The sequence below is a fragment of the Balaenoptera acutorostrata genome, chromosome 3 (assembly GCF_949987535.1).
Source record: "Balaenoptera acutorostrata chromosome 3, mBalAcu1.1, whole genome shotgun sequence".
Classification (NCBI taxonomy): domain Eukaryota; kingdom Metazoa; phylum Chordata; class Mammalia; order Artiodactyla; family Balaenopteridae; genus Balaenoptera; species Balaenoptera acutorostrata.
In genome coordinates this window covers 172655956-172674660 of record NC_080066.1, presented here as the reverse complement: position 1 = coordinate 172674660, position 18705 = coordinate 172655956, and the positions used below count along the sequence as shown (strand labels likewise).

At 45.8% G+C, this 18705-nt stretch overlaps 3 protein-coding genes, 1 long non-coding RNA gene and 1 pseudogene across 6 annotated transcripts in view; 3 read left to right on the top strand and 2 right to left on the bottom strand.

The window, feature by feature from the left end:
- Window positions 1-7719, top strand: part of LOC130707575 (tyrosyl-DNA phosphodiesterase 1-like) — a 26841-nt pseudogene extending 19122 nt beyond the window's left edge.
- Window positions 5327-6180, bottom strand: LOC130707618 (uncharacterized). Its single transcript, XR_009007544.1, has 2 exons — window positions 6031-6180; window positions 5327-5707 (listed from the first exon to the last, which is right to left on the bottom strand). It is a non-coding gene; the product is annotated as an uncharacterized LOC130707618 (long non-coding RNA).
- LOC130707615 (ATP-dependent RNA helicase DDX24-like) lies at window positions 7587-18705 on the top strand. The gene is made up of 5 exons (XM_057543290.1): window positions 7587-8301; window positions 13790-14362; window positions 15440-15593; window positions 15853-16368; window positions 18375-18705. The coding sequence occupies exons 1-5, from the start codon at window positions 7587-7589 to the stop codon at window positions 18472-18474; spliced, it is 2058 nt and encodes a 685-aa protein (XP_057399273.1). The 3' UTR covers window positions 18475-18705.
- The window catches only part of LOC103017035 (forkhead box protein N3), a 269854-nt gene continuing 260898 nt past the window's right edge, over window positions 9750-18705 (bottom strand). Inside the window, exon 6 of the mRNA XM_057543306.1 lies at window positions 9750-9802. Coding sequence (XP_057399289.1) covers window positions 9765-9802 — 38 coding nt within the window. The 3' untranslated portion in view covers window positions 9750-9764. The remainder of the gene's footprint in view (window positions 9803-18705) is intronic.
- The window catches only part of LOC130707616 (cyclin-Y-like protein 1), a 49473-nt gene continuing 47442 nt past the window's right edge, over window positions 16675-18705 (top strand). For all 3 annotated transcript variants that reach the window (XM_057543293.1, XM_057543294.1, XM_057543292.1), the window contains exons 1-2: window positions 16675-16748; window positions 18375-18450. The gene's annotated coding sequence lies outside the window, so the exon portion shown is untranslated. The remainder of the gene's footprint in view (window positions 16749-18374; window positions 18451-18705) is intronic.

Genomic DNA, 18705 nt, shown 5'->3' with positions numbered 1-18705 from the left:
TTGGTGCTTTATCTGACATCGCTACTAAAATGGGTCTTCTTTTTATTTTTTTTAATCTCTTTTTGCTTTTAGTACAAATCAAAGAATTTTGGAAGAAGAATACTTGTGTCCACTTACTCCATTAAAATAAAATATCTTCAGTATTTAAAAATATTTCCCAAAGAAGGAAAAAAAAACTACCCATGGGTATGAACTTGGTCGCTAATATTTTCAGCCTTTCCTTGTGAACGAGGCATTCCAAGGGCGGAAAACCGTGTTCTGAGTTGTCACAGCATTTCTGTTCACGTGTTTGGAGTGACGGTACATTCGTTTTTATTCTCTCACAGCTTCTGAAAGAGCATGCCTCATCCATACCTAAAGCAGAGTCCTGGCCTATAGTAGGTCAGTTCTCAAGCGTTGGCTCCATGGGGGCCGATGAATCAAAATGGTTGTGTTCTGAGTTTAAAGAGAGCTTGGTGACACCTGGCAAGGAAAGCAGGACCCCAGGAAGTACTGTTCCTCTTCATCTGGTGAGTGCTTCTCCTCCTTGAGGTCACCGTTCTTATCCTCTGGTCCAGGAGAAGAATCAAGTAAGTCCTCTTTGTCATAGAGAGATGTTTCATTCCGTGGTTTGGGGACGGAAACAGCAGTACATTAGCATAGTCATTTGTAATCAAGTGGCCCTAATATCATTTGGTGCTGGGAGATTGCTGGTTTGTTCAGAGCTCCATCTCAGCCACAGACTAGGCGGCGAATTCTCCATTCCTTCCTTCAGGTCGTCAAGCCAAGGGAAAAAATACTTGATAAATCATTGCCAGCAGAATTACAAGCATTATTTTTTTTTTAAATTTATTTATCTATTTATTTATTTTTGGCTGTGTTGGGTCTTCGTTTCTGTGCGAGGGCTTTCTCTAGTTGCGGCGAGCGGGGGCCTCTCACTATCACGGCCTCTCTTGTTGCGGAGCACAGGCTCCAGACGCGCAGGCTCAGTAATTGTGGCTCACGGGCTTAGTTGCTCCGCGGCATGTGGGATCTTCCCAGACCAGGGCTCGAACCCGTGTCCCCCTGCATTAGCAGGCAGATTCTCAACCACTGCGCCACCAGGGAAGCCCGGTCGAAGGTTTTAAAAAAAAAAAAATTGGGGGTAGGAACATTGGGCATGACTGTAGCTTCAAGAACAAGTTGGTAGAATAAGGGGAATCGCTAAAAATTGCTTTTCCCCTTCAGCTTTAATTCTAGAGGCAATACAGCCATTTTAATAAATGGGAAATTGAGGCACCTTAAGGTAAAAATTTAAACATCACAAAGTAGGTTCTCCAACAAATATGGGGCATGGAAACTAGTTATTAATAGGGTGGCAACTATGGCATTTTTTTCCAGATTTTTATACCTAGGAAGGGTTTGTTCCCTAAAGTAGTAAGACTATAAAAGAATATCTGACTACCTGAACTGAAATTTTATTTTTTTGCTTTTTAAAAAAAATGATTTTTCTCTATTGGAATACTGACATCTGTGCAATTTTAACTCTGGTATACCGTGAACTGAACTTTATTCTTTACAAGGAAAAGACAAAAGTTTGAAATGTATGTTTGAACCAAATTAAATTGCCATTTTTGTATGTTAAATTCATGTGGTTGACCCTAAGACAACTTCTTAGGGCCCAGTGTTTCTGGTTAAGAGAAATGTTTTCCACCCTGTATCAGATTCCATCATGACCCTATTCTTTCACATTTACTCCTAATGTACCCTGTATGCCCATTATTGAAATTCAACAGCACTAAAGCCTAGTTTTACAACAGGTCAAATTTCATTTCTTAGTTTTCCCATTCTATAAAATATACCATTCCTTGATTTTTGAAAAATGCTGAAGCCAGTATTTACTGGAAAACAATTCACTCTGTATTCAGGTTATGCAATGTTTTTGGAAATGTTTACCTATAGCGTGTAGGTTAGCTAAAATCTTTCATCATCCAAGACTTCTCTCTAACCCCATGTAAAATGACTACGACTGTTCCCTCACCCAGAAGCCGCATTCTTGGGTATAGAGCTATTTGGTAAAGCACTTGACAGCTGGTAGGGGCTCTCCCCAGGGGTAAGTGCTAATTTCTATGCAGAATCTGTAGATTACACCCAGCATCTATCAAGTTAAGGATTAGATCACCTAAAATCTGAACTGTTAGCCACTCACCAGCCTGGCCAGCCTGACACCGTGCCAGCAAGAATACAAAAGATCTAGGAGCCCTTCAGAGACACCTGGTCCCTTGTACACAGGTGCAATCTGTTTGGCTTCTGAGGCAATTTCCACTAGTCCATTTTAAATGGGTTTGGCAGATGAGATAACAGGTACTTCATGTGAAAGAAATGTTATGAATACCAGTTTATGGTTTAGGATCTCTAACATGCAGAAAGAACCAGGAAAGTGAAGTAGTATAGAAATTAAGAGAAATCCAGAGTCAAATGAAAAGAGGTTAATGTTCTTCAATTGTTATATCTTCAATTGTTATATCTTCGTCTAGGATTGATCCCTCGGTCATTATGCAGTGAAGAGTCTTTATTTTAAAGTCTATTTTGTCTGATATGAGAATTGCTACTCCAGCTTTCTTCTGATTTCCATTTGCATGGCATATCTTTTTCCATCCCCTCCATGCTGGATGACGTCTAAGCCCAAAGGTCCAAGGAGGAAGTGAGTCTATCTCTTCCCAGGCTTGGTGCCAGGTAGAACTCACCTTTGCACGCTAATGCAAGGGTGAGGCCTGCGTGGGTGAGTCTTCCGCGGGAGCATTATTTTCCCTCTCAAAATCCCTTCTTGGATATGTGAGAAATCCATAGTCCTCCTTTTATAAAACTCGACTGCAATTCTTGTGAACTTTATTTTGTATGAGATTGTCCTTCCCCTGCCTGCCATGATTTACAAATTCATAGCACAAAACATTTTACCTTGGCTGACAAATGGCACAGAGCCCTAATCTCATATCTGTAATAACCAAGGAGGCAGTATGGGTTGCTGGTTAACAGCATGATCTCTGACCAGTGCCTGGGTTGGAATCCTTAGTTGTGACCTTTGGCAAGTGAATTACCCTTGATGTGCCTTAGTTTGGACGCACATAGGCACTCACAATATAGGTGCTATTATTACACTTACTTCTTTCTGTTCCTTACCCCTAGTGGAATAAGTCTCATGAAAAGTGTAGATTTGCCTGTCTTCTTCCCCTGGGTCAGGAGCTCAGTAAATATTTTTTTTTAAAGATTTTTTTTGATGTGGACCATTTTTAAAGTCTTTAATGAATTTATTACACTATTTCTTCTGTTTTATGTTTTGGTTTTCTGACCGTGAGGCATGTGGGATCTTATCTCCCCGACCAGGGATCGAACCCACACTCCCTGCATTGGAAGGCGAAGTCCTAACCACTGGACCGCCAGGGAAGTCCCAGTAAATGTGTTTTGAATGAAAGAATGAATACGGAGAAAAAAGGGGAAAGTGAGAATCTCAGTGTGAAGCTGGGGGGAAAAGGAGGGGCAGGAAATGAAAGAAGGGGCAGAATCAGGGGTGGAAGAGGCCTCTGCTTGGAATATGCTTGAATGTCCTGGGAAATGAGGCTTTGTCCCTCGTGCAATACAAGGACATGAGGGACCAGACCTAGGACCTGTCTGTCCCCCACCCCCACCCCTGCTTAGCTTTAGGACAACAGCCCCAAACAGCTCAGCAAAAACTGCTCCAGTTTCCCCTGGGATACTGGGTGACACTGTCCATGGGACACAGAGGGGAGAGGTTTTCACAGCAAGGTTGCAGGAGCCCCTCTTCCACGTCACATGGTATCCAATCTACTTTCCTGGCAGGATTCAGGGCATGAGGGACATCCCCCTCCTGGAGAAACAGGCCTATTGGTTTCTCTGAATTTCCTGTCACTAGAAGACAGCTAGAAAGACAACCTATGGAACAGTAGAGATTGGTACCATCAGACCACATGTGACATTAAAAACACCACAGGGCTTCCCTGGTGGCACAGTGGTTGAGAATCTGCCTGCCAATGCAGGGGACACGGGTTCGAGCCCTGGTCTGGGAAGATCCCACATGCCGCGGAGCAACTGGGCCTGGGAGCCACAACTACTGAGCCTGAGAGTCTGGAGCCTCTGCTCCGCAACAAGAGAGGCCGTGATAGTGAGAGGCCCGCGCACCGCGATGAAGAGTGGCCCCCACTCGCCGCAACTGGAGAAAGCCCTCACACAGAAACGAAGACCCAACACAGCCAAAAATAAAAATAATAAATAATTAAAAAAAAAAAAACACCACAAACAAGGGTAAGAGACATGTAATCTACTGAGGGGAAAAAAAAAAAAAAAAACCCAATACCCTTTGCATCATTAGAATCCCCAACGTAAAGAGAGTTCTTATGAAACAATTTTTCAAAAGAACTGTCTTTAAAAAGGAACTCAGACTAGAAGAGGTAGTTCCTAAAAAGAGAATTATACATGGCCGATAAATATTTGAAAACGTGTTCAATCTTGCTAATACTAAAAATCATTTTTAAGAGATAACTTTGTGTGTGTGTGTGTGTGTGTGTGTGTGTGTATGTGTTCAATGCATCTATTAGTCAGGGTTTGGCTGCAGATAACAGAAGTCACTCTAGGTAACTTAAGCAGAACAGGTTTTTTGGGTTGTTTTGGTCGTGCAGCGGTCTCCATGGGTCACCGACCATGGGACTGGCCTCTGTCTCGGCGGCCTGAGGAGTCTGAGGGCCCTTGGGGTTCTGGGAGCCTGGGTCCCTCAGTGATGACAGCTGAGCAGCGTTTGGGGACCTGGCCCTGCGGGCGCCAGCAGCTGAGATCTGCCTCCTTAGCGGGGCCTGGGCACTGGCGGGAGGACCCAGACCGGCTGCTGGACTAAGGCTCCCGGGCAGGGTAACCTGTCTGCACAGGGAACCCCTCCTCTTAGGCAGTGCCTGGACCTCGAGGGGTGAAAGTTGTGCCCTGGGACCTTGCCCTTCCTTGTCAGAACAGAGAATAACATTTGTTTGGTGGAGGCTAACAGGAACATGGTGACCCGACCGTGACCTGACCTCAAGAACAAGGGATGTGACACCAGGAAGTCTGCAACCACTCAGCACGCCCCTCCCTCACCTTTCCTATAAAAGGGCTTTGCTGAAAGCTTGGGGAGTTCTGGGTTTTTAAGGCATGAGCCACCCGTCTCCTTGAAGGGCCCTGCAACATACCTTTCTCTGCTCCGAACTGACGTTTTGGTATTGTTTGGCCTCACTGTTTGTCAGGCACACAGACTAGCCTTCCATAACATGACCTCTTCCTTGGGTTTGATAATTTGCCAAAAGGCTCACAGATCTCACGAAAGCAGTTTACTCACCATTACTGATTTATTACAAAGGATATTAAAGGATACAAATGAACAGCCAGATGGAAAAGTACCTATGAGGAAGTCCGGAGCACAGGAAGTGCAGTCCCCGTAGGCTTCAGGCACCAGTTGGGCACAGACTATGCCACCCAGGCTCTTGGGGACACACTGGCAAGTTCCTCCAAGAAATGAGTTAAGCTGTGTCCCATGCTGGCTCCGGGGTGGTGGGGAGGCTCACTCGACCTAAGCTTGGTGAATTCCCCCATTGTCCTTTAGGACTTCCCAAAGTCACCGGACATAGAGACAGTGCGTGGGAAAGCTTTCCCAGATGGTCTGGTGATCCCCACATCGAAGAAAAGATTAACTGCCGTGAAGCTGATTTCTCTGCATGTAACAAAGGACCCAGTTTAGCTTGATTATTGGAGGCAGCCCGACCTTCCCCAACCATCAGTGAGCAACAGGCGACGCATGAAAACCTGCGGAAAACACCACCTCCAATACAGGCTGGTTGAGTTGTAAATTAAATGCTAAAACGTTTTCGAGGCTCCAGGCACACAGCCAGTACGTAAACAGCCACTGCGCTAAAACCAAAGCAAGAATACAAGAACTTATGTTCCCATACAGGAGCTAGAACAGAGCCCCTTCAGAGGAGGTACGGCGGGCTCCACCTGTTGATCCCGCTCCCTAAGCCCGAGAGGAGGACCTACCTGCGCAGCCCATTGCACCCACCGTCCGCGCTCTCGGTACCTGGACTGCGAAAGCCGCCCCGCGCAGCGAATTAAGGGCGGGGTCTAGAATGGGGGCGGGACTTCCTTCCCAACGGAAAGGCGTGCGTGAGCGCAAGCCCCTCCCCGGAACTGCGGTGGACTCGGCCGAGGAGGGCTGGTGCAGCAGTGTCTGAGGTGGTTGGTCGGCGTCCCTCTACGGTGAGTACCGAGGCCGGAGCCGTAGCGGGGCCGGGGCCGGAGCCGGCACCCGAGAGGAGCTGGAGGCGGCCTCCCAGCGCGGGGCTCTCCAGGCCGTTGGGTTCTCGGGACCAGAGAGGGCGGCCGCCGGCCTCGTCAAGCGGCCTGGTCGACCCTGCGCCGGGGGCCCCTCGGTTTCTCTGCTTCGTGAGCCGGTTCGTGCCTGACGCGAGGCGCCAGCGCCGGGCTCCTGGCCGGGCGCCAGGAGGAGCGACCCCCCCCCCACCCCCACCCCCGCTTGCTCTCTGTGTCACAGTCCGCGTCCTCGCCCCCATGTGCCTCCTCCCTTCCCCCCCATCGTTGATCCGGGTTGCTTGTGATCGCGGCGTAGCCCGTGCTGGGGGTGAACCTTCGTTGCGCTCTGGGTTGCTTTGCCGGTGGGGCGCCATGCTGAGCGGTTCTGGACGTGCGTCACCTTTTTGTCTTCGCGTGATGGTCCAAGGATAAACAGACCCTCATCATCCCCATTTTCCAGACGAGGAACTGAGGCTCACAGTGATTAATACGTGCACCCCAGACCCAGAGCTGGCCAGTGACGCGTCCATATTTGAACCAAGGTTTCCCTTTGTCTTTCCACAGGATCTATTTTTCTCGGCCTTTCTGAAAGGGGAGAACGTGGCTCGAGTTCCAGTCTGACGACTTGTTCATAGATCACTTGTTTTTAAATCACTTAAAAGGTAATGAAAAAGCTGGTTGGGTTTTAAGCCATTTGGCAAAGGCCAGAGTGGTGGCAAAGGCATCTGCCCTCTTGGGGCAAGGCTTGAGAAGGAAGAAGGCTCTGTGCACTCTTAATAAAGCTGTCCCCCTCACCCACCCTCCAGCGACCCCCTCAGGTTCTTATTCAGCCTTCAAAATGGCTTGGGAGTGGCAGGCTTCACCCACCACGCTTTACAGAATGTTGTTTATTGCAGAGAACATTTTGTGACCTAGCTAGTAAACCCCTCCCCCCTTTTAAAAATATGAGAACGCCGAGGTTCAGAGAGGATTAAGCAGGAGCTGCCAAGGGCACACGAGCGGTTGGCATTGGATCTGGAATCCAAACCAGATCTCGCTCATATTTCTTTGCCACACCTCCTGTGTCCCCTCTGTTGCAGGCCAAGCTGCCCACTCTGCGGGTACATTTCTTTCCTTCTTTGATCTTCTCTAGCTGGCAGCATCAGCGTTAGAGCCATCTTTGTGTCTTCACTTCTTTGCAGGGCGTGATACTCTGTAGGCTGCTTAGAAACTATCTGTTGCCTCAGAACCCTGTGCTTCTCAGTTGCCAATCTAATGGAACATTTCTCTCCTTTTCAGCAACCATGAAGCTGAAAGAGAAAAAATCGAGGCCAGAGCCACCAAACTATGGCAGAATTCAGAGGAAGGGCATCAGAGTTGTGGGAAAATGGAAGCAGGTGAAGATTGACCCAAATATGTTTGCAAACGGACAGATGGATGACTTGGTGTGCTTTGAGGAACTGACGGATTATCAGTTGGTCTCCTCTGGGGAGGGTTCCTCCAGTCTCTTCTCAAAGGAGGAGCCCAAGAAGAGAAAGTCACAAGCTGTTTCAGAAGGAGAGGAGGAAGGAGAGTCTACCTCCTCAAAGAAGAAGATGAAGTTGAAGAAGAGTAGAGCTGTGGAAACTGAAGGAAGCAGTGCCCAGAAAGTGTTTGAGGGCAAAGATACTGAGCCAGGGCCCCAGGGAGATGGCACAGTTTGTCCTGATCCAGAGGTAGGGGAGATGGCATCAGAAAGCCCGGCCCAGACGGTTCCAAAAAAGAAGAACAAGAAAGGGAAAAAAAAATCAGAGCCTCCCCAGGGTACTACTCCAAAGGTGCCCAAAAGAGCAAAGACGTGGATGCCTGAAATGCGTGATCACAAGGCAGATGTATCAGCTTGGAAGGATCTGTTTGTACCCAAGCCAGTTCTCCGAGCGCTCAGCTTCCTAGGCTTCTCTGCGCCCACACCAGTCCAAGCTCTGACCTTGGCACCTGCCATTCGTGACAAACTGGACATCCTTGGGGCTGCTGAGACAGGTAAGGGCATCCTTATCTGGCCAGCGCAAGATTGCTTCTGGATTGAGCTTGTGGCTGCTAACAGGCTGGTTGGCTGGGAGACGGGAATGTTGGGGGCCCGACCACAAAAGCACTGTTGAGTGAAGGTTTTCAGAGGTCGGCTAGCTCTGGGTTGAAAGAGGCCACTTCCTGATTGGTGCCCTAGGCAGGTCACTTTATTTCTCTGCGCCCTGTAGACCCTATTATAAAATGGAGATAGACAACTGCAGTACCTACTTCTTTTGCTATGTGGGTTAAATGTAAGTGCCTACTAAATTTATACATTTACACAATAGTAAACTAGTAACAAAGAGCAATAGTAAACTAAAATTTACACAGTGCATTGTAAGTGATCTGTAAATGGTAGTTTTTTTCCAGGTCTTGAGCCTTTTCTGAATGGCTCAGAGGTAAAGTAGGGCTAAGATCAGCCCTCTGGAGAGGTAGATCTTCATTAGTATGAGGAAGAAGTGTCTCATTCGCAAGAGTTGTCCAGAGATAAAAAGGGCTGCGTTGGGAGTTGGTGGGTTTATTGGCATTGGAAGGATTTGAGTTTGTGATGACCATTGGGTGGATTTGGTAGGCAGATTTGGGCAGGAGGTGACTGTTGGGACTAGGCATTGTTTGAAGATCCCTCATTCCTTGGGCCACCTAAGACTTTGTGAAGCCAGGACAGGTTGACTCACCCTGGGGAGACTCAACTACTGATGGGGGAAAGAGCAATACAAGCCTGGAACTATTAGTCTAACTTGACCAGCAATAACCAATAGAAATATATATATGTAACGTGAGCCACATATGTAAGTTAAAATTTCCTAGGAGCCATATTAAAAAAGGTTTTTAGAAAGTGAAAATTAATTTTAGCAATATATTTAACCAATTGCATAGCATATTTCAGTACGCAATGAATGTAAAATTTTTGAGATATTTTACATTCTTATTTTTATACTGTTTTCAGACTCTGATGTGTATTTTCAACTTGCCGCCCATCTCAGTTTAGAGTAACCACATTTTAAGTGCTTGACAGCTGTATGTGGCTAGTGGCTATTATATTGTATGGCATAGAACTGTAACCAAAAGTGGGTCCAGCTGCTCGCCGCTCAAAAGCCAATAAAGAGACCAGCTTGGTGGAAAGGAAAGTTTGCTTTATTTTGGATGCTGGCAACGGGGGCGGTGGGGGGTGGGGTGGGGGGTGCTCCTGTCTGAAGGCCGACCCCCCCCCCCAACCAGTGGACAAGAGCTGTTATAGATGGAGGGGAGGGGGCCGCATGCAGAAACAGCAGAGTCAGCTGTTGACAGTCATCTTGAAATTGGTCATTGGTGGTCTGACCAGCATCGTCTTCATTGTTTTAAGTACAGTTAATCTTCAGTTCCAGGGTCGGTTTGTTTCCATTTTCTTGAGGCCAGTTCTCGGAATGGCAGGTTATGTCATGGCTACAGTCTGGTCATCATGTAGTTAACTTTTTCCACCTGGTGGGCGTTTTATCTGTAGATACACAGAGGGTATCTACAAGACAGCTCACAGAATATGGCTCAGAATATTATCTGTAGCCCTCGAGAAGGAACTAAAGGTCCTTAGCTATGCTTATTGACTAAACTATTATGATTTGGTCTTGTTGGACTGCTTTCCTTTGCTTCTGCATTTTCTCACTTCTCTGATTAAACTTATTCTTTGGCTGAAGTTTTTCCACAGACAAAGGCAGGCAGAGGACATGGGGGGTGAGGACCATAGGGTCCTGCTGCATTTCAGAGCTAGACCATGTAGACCAGCGGTCCCCAACCTTTTTGGCACCAGGGACCGGTTTTGTGGAAGACAGTTTTTCCACGGAAGGGGGTGGGTGGTGGTTTCAGGGTGATTCAAGTGCATTACATTTATTGTGCACTTTATTTCTATTACTGTTAGTTACATTGTAATATGTAATGAAATAATCATACAGTTCACCATAATGTTGACGGGAGGCCGAGCTCAGGGAGTAATTTGAGCAATGGGGAGCGGCTGTAAATACAGATGAAGCTTCGCTAACTCGCCGGCCGCTCACCTCCTGCTGTGCGGCCTGGTTCCTAACAGGCCACAGACCGCTTCGGGTCCGTGGCCTGGGGGTTGGGGACCCCTGATCTAGACACTCTGTGCCTTGGATTTCTGGAAGAGTGGTCAGGAAACTTGAGGTGAGGTCCTGTATAAGAATCATAAAGATGGAAGAGGGAGGAAACCCCAGGAAAGGGGGATGGAGGTAACAGTAATAGCTTAGAACATTTATTTAACATTTAAAATACGTCACGTCCTGTGTTACATGCATGAACTCAGTTTCTCAAAACCACCCTGAGGTAGGTTCCGTTATTATTCCCATCTTAGTGAAGAGGAAACTCGGCCTCACAGAGGGTAGACAGTGTCCCTAAAACTGCCCCACTGAAAAGTGGTAGTGCTTGAATAGTTCTAGACTAGGTCTATGCGCTGTTAAGCATTCGGCTACACTACTTTGGTATGTGCAGAGAGGCCTGGAAGTCTGTTTCCGGAAGGCAGAGGAGAGATGTGAGCCACTGTGGCTAGAGATTGACATTTGGATTTATACCACAGCTCCTATCAGGCTATTTCTATGGAATGCTGTGAATCCACAGGTCCAAGTCTCCAAGACTTTTGGGGCTGTGGGCAAACTGCTGCCAATGCAGATAATGAATATATCCATCACCCCCAAAAGATGTTTGGGCCCCTTAATAATCCCTCCTTCCCTACCTAGGCTCCCCTCCTTGTTCATCCCCAGGTAACCTCTGATAGTCTTTCTATCGCTATCAATTAGTTTGCATTTTCCAGAATTTTAAAATGGAATCATACAATATGTATTTTGGGGAGGGAGAGTGTCTGCTCTTTAAACTCAGCATACTTTGAGATTCAAAGCCATGTTACTGCAAATACCAATGGTTCGTTTCTTTTTATGGATGAGTAGTATTCCACTGTATGGATAGAGTGCAGTTTGTTTATCTGTTGATGGATATAGTTCTGTTCTTCCTAGTTGTGGGCATTTACAAGTAAAACTATCATAAATATTGGTGTATCAGTCTTTGTATGGATATATGCTTTGATTCCTGTTGGGTAAATACCTAGGTGTGGAATGGCTAGGTCTTATGGTAAATGTAACTTTTTAGGAGTTTTCCAAAGTGATTGTACCATTTTACATAATCACCAGGTTATGAGAGTTCAGATTGGTCCATGTCCTTGCCAGTACTTGGTGTGGTCAGTCTTTAATTTGATTTAGACTTTAAAAATTTTAGTGATATTTCCTTGTGGCTTTGATTGGTATTTCCCTAGTGACTCCTTGAGCGGTGTCTTTTCCAGTGCCTAATTGTATCCATGTTATCTTCTTTGGTGGTGTCTGTTTAGTTCTTTTGCCCATGTTTTAACCGGGTTGTGGTTTTCCTATTATTGAATTCATAATATATTCTAGATACACCTCCTTTATCAGATATGTGATGTGCATTGTTTTCTCCCAGTCTGTGGCTTCTTTCTTCATTCTCCTTACAGTGTCTTTCGAAGAGCAGGAGTTATTTATTTTTTTAATTTTTATTTATTTATTTATTTATGGCTGTGTTGGGTCTTCGTTTCTGTGCCAGGGCTTTCTCTAGTTGCGGCAAGTGGGGGCCACTCTTCATCGCATTGTGCGGGCCTCTCACTATCGCGGCCTCTCTTGTTGCGGAGCTCAGGCTCCAGACGCGCAGGCTCAGTAATTGTGGCTCACGGGCCTAGTTGCTCCGCGGCCTGTAGGATCTTCCCAGACCAGGGCCCGAACCCGTGTCCCCGGCATTGGCAGGCAGATTCTCAACCACTGCGCCACCAGGGAAGCCCAGGAGTTATTTATTTTGATGAAGTTTAAATGATCACTTTTTCTTTTACAGATGTGCTTACCTAAGAATCCTTTGCCTAACACAAGATCACAAAGATTTTCTCCTATATTTTCTTGTAGAAGTGTTACTAGTTTTAGGTTCTGTGTTTCAGTCTGATCCTTCCTGTGTTAACTTTTATGGGGAGAAATACAGATCAAAGGTTTGGTTTTGTTTTGCATGTGGCTATCTAATTATTCCAGCACCGTTTGTTGAAAAACTACTCTTTCTCCACTGAATTGCCTTTGCATTGCATCTTTTTTAAAAATCAGTGACCGTATAGGTGTGGGTCTATTTCTGGAGTCTTTTCTTTGCCATTGATCTATTTGTCTATCTTTACTGTTTTCCCAATACGTCACTATGTTGGATACAGTAGCTTTAGAATAAGTCTTAAAATCAGGTAGTATAAGTCCTCCAGTTTTGTCTTTTTAAAAGTTATTTTGGCTATTCTAGGCCCTTGGCGTTTCAAGGTGAATTTTAAAGTCAGTTTTTCAATTTCTACAAAAAAGTCAGCTGGTATTCGGATTGGGATTGCATTGGTTATAGAGCCAACTGAGGACATGACATCTGGACAATATAGAATCTTCCAGTCCATGAATGTGGTATAGCTCTCCATTTTTTTAGGTCTTCAGTTTTTCTTAGCTGCGCTTTGTAGTTTTCAGTGTATGCACATCTATTAGATTTATCCTTAAGTATTTCATATTTTCAATGCTTTTGTAAATGGTAATTTAAGATTTCCTATTTCTGATGCTAATAAATAGAAATCTGCATTTTTGTATATTGATCTTGTATCCTGCAACTTGGTACCATCAACTGGTTTCTTCAAGATTATATAGGATTTTCTTCAAAGATGACTATTCATCCAGTCTGGCTGCCTTTTGTTTATTTTTGTCTTATGTGTTGCACCGGCTAAAACTCCAGTACAGTTGGAATTGAAGTGCTATAGTGGGCATCATTGCTTGATCACTTATTTGCTTCTGCTTGAGGCATTTTAATTTTGGAACCACTTTAAATTCTCAGCTTGAAGTGTTTTGTTTTGTTTATTTGTTTTTGTCCACACAGATGGTGTGAATACTTGGGCTCCATATACGTTCAAAGGCTAGTTTGAAAATGTTCAAGCATAGACAGAAGTTTTAAAGTTTTCTCGAAAACTAAGAAAATTTTCTTTTACTCCCTCCTTCCCCACCAGGGAAAGGTTTTGGGAAGGTATTATATAGATTTTCATTCCTTACCCTTCAATTTTGTGTTCCTTCACAAGAGCAACAAACACACACACACACACACATACACAACTTGCCCATCTCTATAGGGTTTCATTGTTTGGACATTTGTCTGTAGTTTATTGGTGACCTCAGCCCGCAATGCCAGTCTGTCAGACTTTTCCTCAGACTCCTAATTACAGGTGCCCTCTGGTTGCAGAGCTGTAGGGGTACCGTACCTGTGTAGGGTAGAAGGAGCTTTGGATTGGTCAGGGTGGCACTTGGCTATGTCAGGGTCCCTCATTCCGTGTAAAGGATAGAACCTCAGGCAAAAGTGTGTACATCTGTTGATTGACACTGTTTTTGTTTGTTTTTTGTTTGTTTTTTGTTCTTCTTCTAAGGAAGTGGGAAAACTCTTGCCTTTGCCATTCCAATGATTCATGCGGTGCTGCAGTGGCAGGTGAAGAAGAAGCCTATCCCAGCTCTAAGAAACACAGGAGCACCACTTGGGAAGACCAGTAATGAGGCTGGAGTTGAGACAGGATCACCAGGCAGGGCTGGAACTGAGTCTGGAGCTTTGCCTGCTGAGATTGGAATTGAGGGTGAAGCACTGCCCAGTGAGGCTGGAGCGAAGGCTAGAGCACCACGCAGCCAGGCAAGAGCCAAGATTGGAGCTACAGTCTCAAACCAGGTGCTGCCCTCCTGTGATGATGATGATGATGATGATGATGATGATGATGATGATGATGATGCCGGTGAAGGACCTTCTTCCCTGATCAGGGAGACGCCCATTCCCAAACAGGATGAAAACAAGGAGGACAAGCTTGATGAAGAGCAGACTAGAAAGTTCAAACAAGAATTGGGTGGCAGAATTGCACATCCAAGGCGTCCTTTGCTTGGACTGGTTCTGACTCCCACTCGAGAGCTAGCCGTTCAAGTCAAACAACACATTGATGCTGTGGCCAAGTTTACAGGTGAGGTTTAATTCCGTTTAATAAATGTTGCCTGAAAGGATTCCAGTAGCTGGGGTGGCAGAGGTGAATCAGCTGTGCCCGCCCTCTAGAGGGAACCTTTCTCTTCTGCCAGAGAATTAAGCCCGACAGAAAACTGTTTGAGTGACACATTCTTTATTCTCCCAAGGATAACACATAGCTAATGCTATTCTAGCTGCATAGGAAATTGGTTAACTTACTGGATACAGTAGATACTTGGGGCAGTGTTTGGCAAACCACTGTTTGGGTTTCTTTTTTTTTTTTTGTAAATAAAGTGCTGCCACACCCACTTATTTACATATGTCTATGGTCACTTTTGCATCACCAATGCAGAGCGGAATAGAGGTAGTAATTGTACAGAGACCATTTAGCCCACAGGGCCCAAAATGTTTACTGTTGGAAAAGTTTGCTGACTCCTGCCTTAGGGCATTAGAACTTAACTTTTTCAGGGAATTCTTTGGGAAAGGCTGCAGAGTCGGGGTTTCAATTTTGTAGTAAAAGGAGCAGTTACTTATCAAGCTCTGACTGTGTATTACAAGGCACTTTACTAAACACTTTGCTTGCATGATCCTTTGTGTTCCTTCCATACTGGCTACCTTACGAAGTCCTCCACTAGAGAGGAGAAGAGAACACTAGCCATCAGAGGAGATTCAGTTTAATTTTAATTGAGGGGCATGGACAGGAAGGAACTCCTAGGGGAGGTGTGTCACAGCTACAAGTTACATCTTTCCCAGCACTGTGGTGCACCACTGCTCATTTTTTCCAGAGCTTTGGATGTCACCATGCCTGGGTTCAAATCCAGCCCTACTGGTGTGGTTGGAGGGGAAAGAGTAGAAAAAAATGAGGTTGGGGAAATAGTCAGGGCCTAGATCATAGAAGACCTGGTAAGCCCTCTAGCAATGGCATCAACAGGGCAAGCCAGCTCTTAGCACCCCCCTGGAGAGGGGAGCTGTGCTGGTGACTGGCAGCCTTTACTAATCTGGGGGCGCCTGTGTCGGCGTTGGAAGAACTGAGCAATTAGTCTGAATAACAGTGTCCCTTTTGTTTTGTGTACCATAGGCATTAAAACTGCTATTTTGGTTGGTGGAATGTCCACACAGAAACAGCAGAGGATGCTGAACCGTCAGCCTGAGATTGTGATTGCCACTCCAAGCCGGCTGTGGGAGCTAGTTAAAGAAAAGCACCCTCATTTGAGCAACCTTCGGCAGCTCAGGTGAGAAACAGTACCTCCCCCTTGCCCCCACCCCCTGTTCTGAAGCGGACCTGAGGTGACATGGTACAGTGTGCAGTGCCTTCTCCCTGTTACAAAGTGCCATGGTGTGGTACTAGCCAGACTTGGGCCTTTAGAAAACCGAGCATGTGTGAGGGAGATTGGTTGAGGGCCCTGGGGGTGGTGGGGTGGTAGAGTATGCTGTGGATGACTCCTCTTACCTGCTGCTAACCAGGTGATGTGGGTCTGTCTGGATCCGTAGGTGCCTGGTGGTCGATGAGGCTGACCGCATGGTTGAGAAAGGCCACTTTGCTGAGCTCTCAAAGCTGCTAGAGATGCTCAGTGATTCCCAGTACAACCCAAAGAGACAGACACTTGTTTTTTCGGCCACGCTGACCCTGGTACATCAAGCTCCTGCTCGAATCCTTCACAAGAAGCACGCTAAGAAAATTGACAAAACTGCCAAACTTGACCTCCTCATGCAGAAGATTGGCATGAGGGGCAAGCCCAAGGTCATCGACCTTACAAGAAAGGAGGCCACGGTAGAGACACTTACAGAGACCAAGATCCATTGTGAGACTGATGAGAAAGACTTATATCTGTACTACTTCCTGATGCAGTATGCAGGCCGCACCTTAGTGTTTGCCAACAGTATCTCCTGCATCAAACGCCTCTCTGGGCTCCTCAAAGTCCTGGATATCATGCCACTGACCCTACATGCCTGCATGCACCAGAAGCAGAGGCTCAGAAACCTGGAGCAGTTTGCCCATCTGGAGGAGTAAGTCAGGCCTGCGCACAGATTAGCCATTGGGTCTAGGTCACCAGGATGGTGGGAAGCTACCTTCTCTCGTGGGAGCCTTATCGGTAGAAGGTAGCCTTTTTTTTTTTGCACAGCGTGAGGCAGGCTTACTCTCATCTAGTACATTTGGTTGCTGGGAATGCCCAACAGAAACTTCTTTAATAATGAGTAATGGTGACAATAATACCTATTATTATTGAACACTTAATAACAGATTAAGTATTGTGCTTGCATTTTAGATACATTATTACATTCATTCACTTGGAACATCCTTGAGAAGAAGAATAGAGTCATGGTTAAGAGCACAGACTGGAAGCGGACTGCTTGAGATCAAATCCTGGCTGTGTCACTTCTAGCTGGTCAGATTACTTTGTGTTTCAGTTTTCTCATAATCAGTATAATAATAGAAGTTATGGCAGAGGGTTGTTCTGAGGAGTAAGTGAACTTATGCATTTGAAGTGTTCGGAACAGTGCTTGGCACATGGTATGAGCTTGCTAAATGTTAGCTTTAATACTTACCACTTGTCATTATTCTTATTTTATAGATTAAAAAAAGTAAGGTTTAGAAAAGCACTTAAGCTTGCCCAAGGTTTCTCAGCTTGGAAGTGGTAGAGCTGGGCCTCAGACCAGCCTGTCAGACTGCGGAGCTCACGCTGTCGTGTCCATCTGCTCTTGGGCCAGAGTGATGGTCAGGCAGGCAGCACGGGGCAGATTGTCAAAATGAGGGCCTGGGAAGCTGGGCTTTAAATTGGCTTCTGCCCACATTGTTTTGTCAGGTTACCGGTTACAGATGAGTTTCAAGAACAAGTGGTTCACTTCCCTCTGAATGTTAGTAAGTAGAGTTAGTGGTTCATTGGATCAGGAGTTGGCAAACGATAGCCCATGGGCCAGATCTGGCTTGTTGCCTGTTTTTATAAGTAAAGTTTTATCGGAACACAGCGAGGCCTATTTATGTATCGTCTATAGCTGTTTTTGTGCTATAATGGCAGAGTTGAGTAGTTTCAACAGACGTCACCCACAAAGCCAAAAATAGTTTACCCTCTGGCCCTTGACAGAAAAAGTTTGCTGACCTTGACTTAGAGCGGTGGTTTAATATTTTACAAACTTTAGTTTGCATCATATTCCACAGCCCTATCTCAGAGATACAGGAAGTGGGGACCCTGAAGGGCCTAAAATCTTAAGTTTTTAAGACATACGTCAGGTGCTTTTGACTCCCCTCAAACTACACATACATTAAGAAACATCACCCAGTACATATTACTGAGTGCTTGCTGTGAACCTGGCACTGTTCTAGGGGCTGGTAATAGAATAGTGAGTAGTACAAAGTCCCTGCTGTCATGGAGTTTACATCCCAGGGGAGGGAGGTAATAAACTGAGAAGTAAGTATGCAGTTCGTCAAGTGGTGCTAAGTGCTAAGAAGTAAAGTTGTATAGGGAGTTGTGCAGACTGTGGGTGTGTGGTCTGGGAGGCTTTTCTCATAAGGTGAGATTTGAGCAGAGAGTAGAAGAAAGTAAGGAAATGTGAATATCTGAGGAAGACCTTTATGGCCTAAGGTGCACTAAGTGCACAGGCTGGGAGGCAAGAGCAGGTTTGGCATGTTTGAGGAAGAGCGAGGAGAGCAAGGACGCCTGTGTGACTGGAGGGAATTAAGTGGGAGGGTGATAGGAGATGAGGTCACCGACCTAGAGTATGGCCCCATTTAATGCACTTGAGGTAGTCTTTATTATTGCAGAGTGTGTGGCTTGTCGATTGCGGCCAGTGAAACCCAGGTTTGGATCCTGGCTCCACAACTGAACAGCCATATATATACCTTGGGAAGTTAATCTCTCTGAGCCTCAGCTTCTTTATCTGTCAAAGGGACATATGTAATAGTATTGTCTCGTAGAGTGTTTGTAAGGATTGTTGTGTTTAGAGTACTCAGTGGTAAGAATTTGATAAATGATAGCCGTTAGTTATTATTAATGAGCTTTCTCTCTCCACCACAGTTGTGTTCTCCTGGCAACAGATGTGGCAGCTCGGGGCCTGGATATTCCTAAAGTCCAGCATGTCATCCATTACCAGGTAGGGACATCAGGGAATTTGTAGGCATCTCCCAACATTGAGTGGGGAATTTTTAAAGCAAGGGTTGAGGGAGGAGGAATTGTTGGTCCCAAGGCCTCACGCAACAGAGAATACCACGAGCATCTAGTGACCAACTGGCTGCTGCCACTTTTGGAACACTGTGGTGAGAGTTATTCTCCAAAACCTCTTGACACTGTCTGATGTCAAATATCTGATAGCCCCTTTCTTTTTGAGTTGGGCAGGCTACTTAGTATT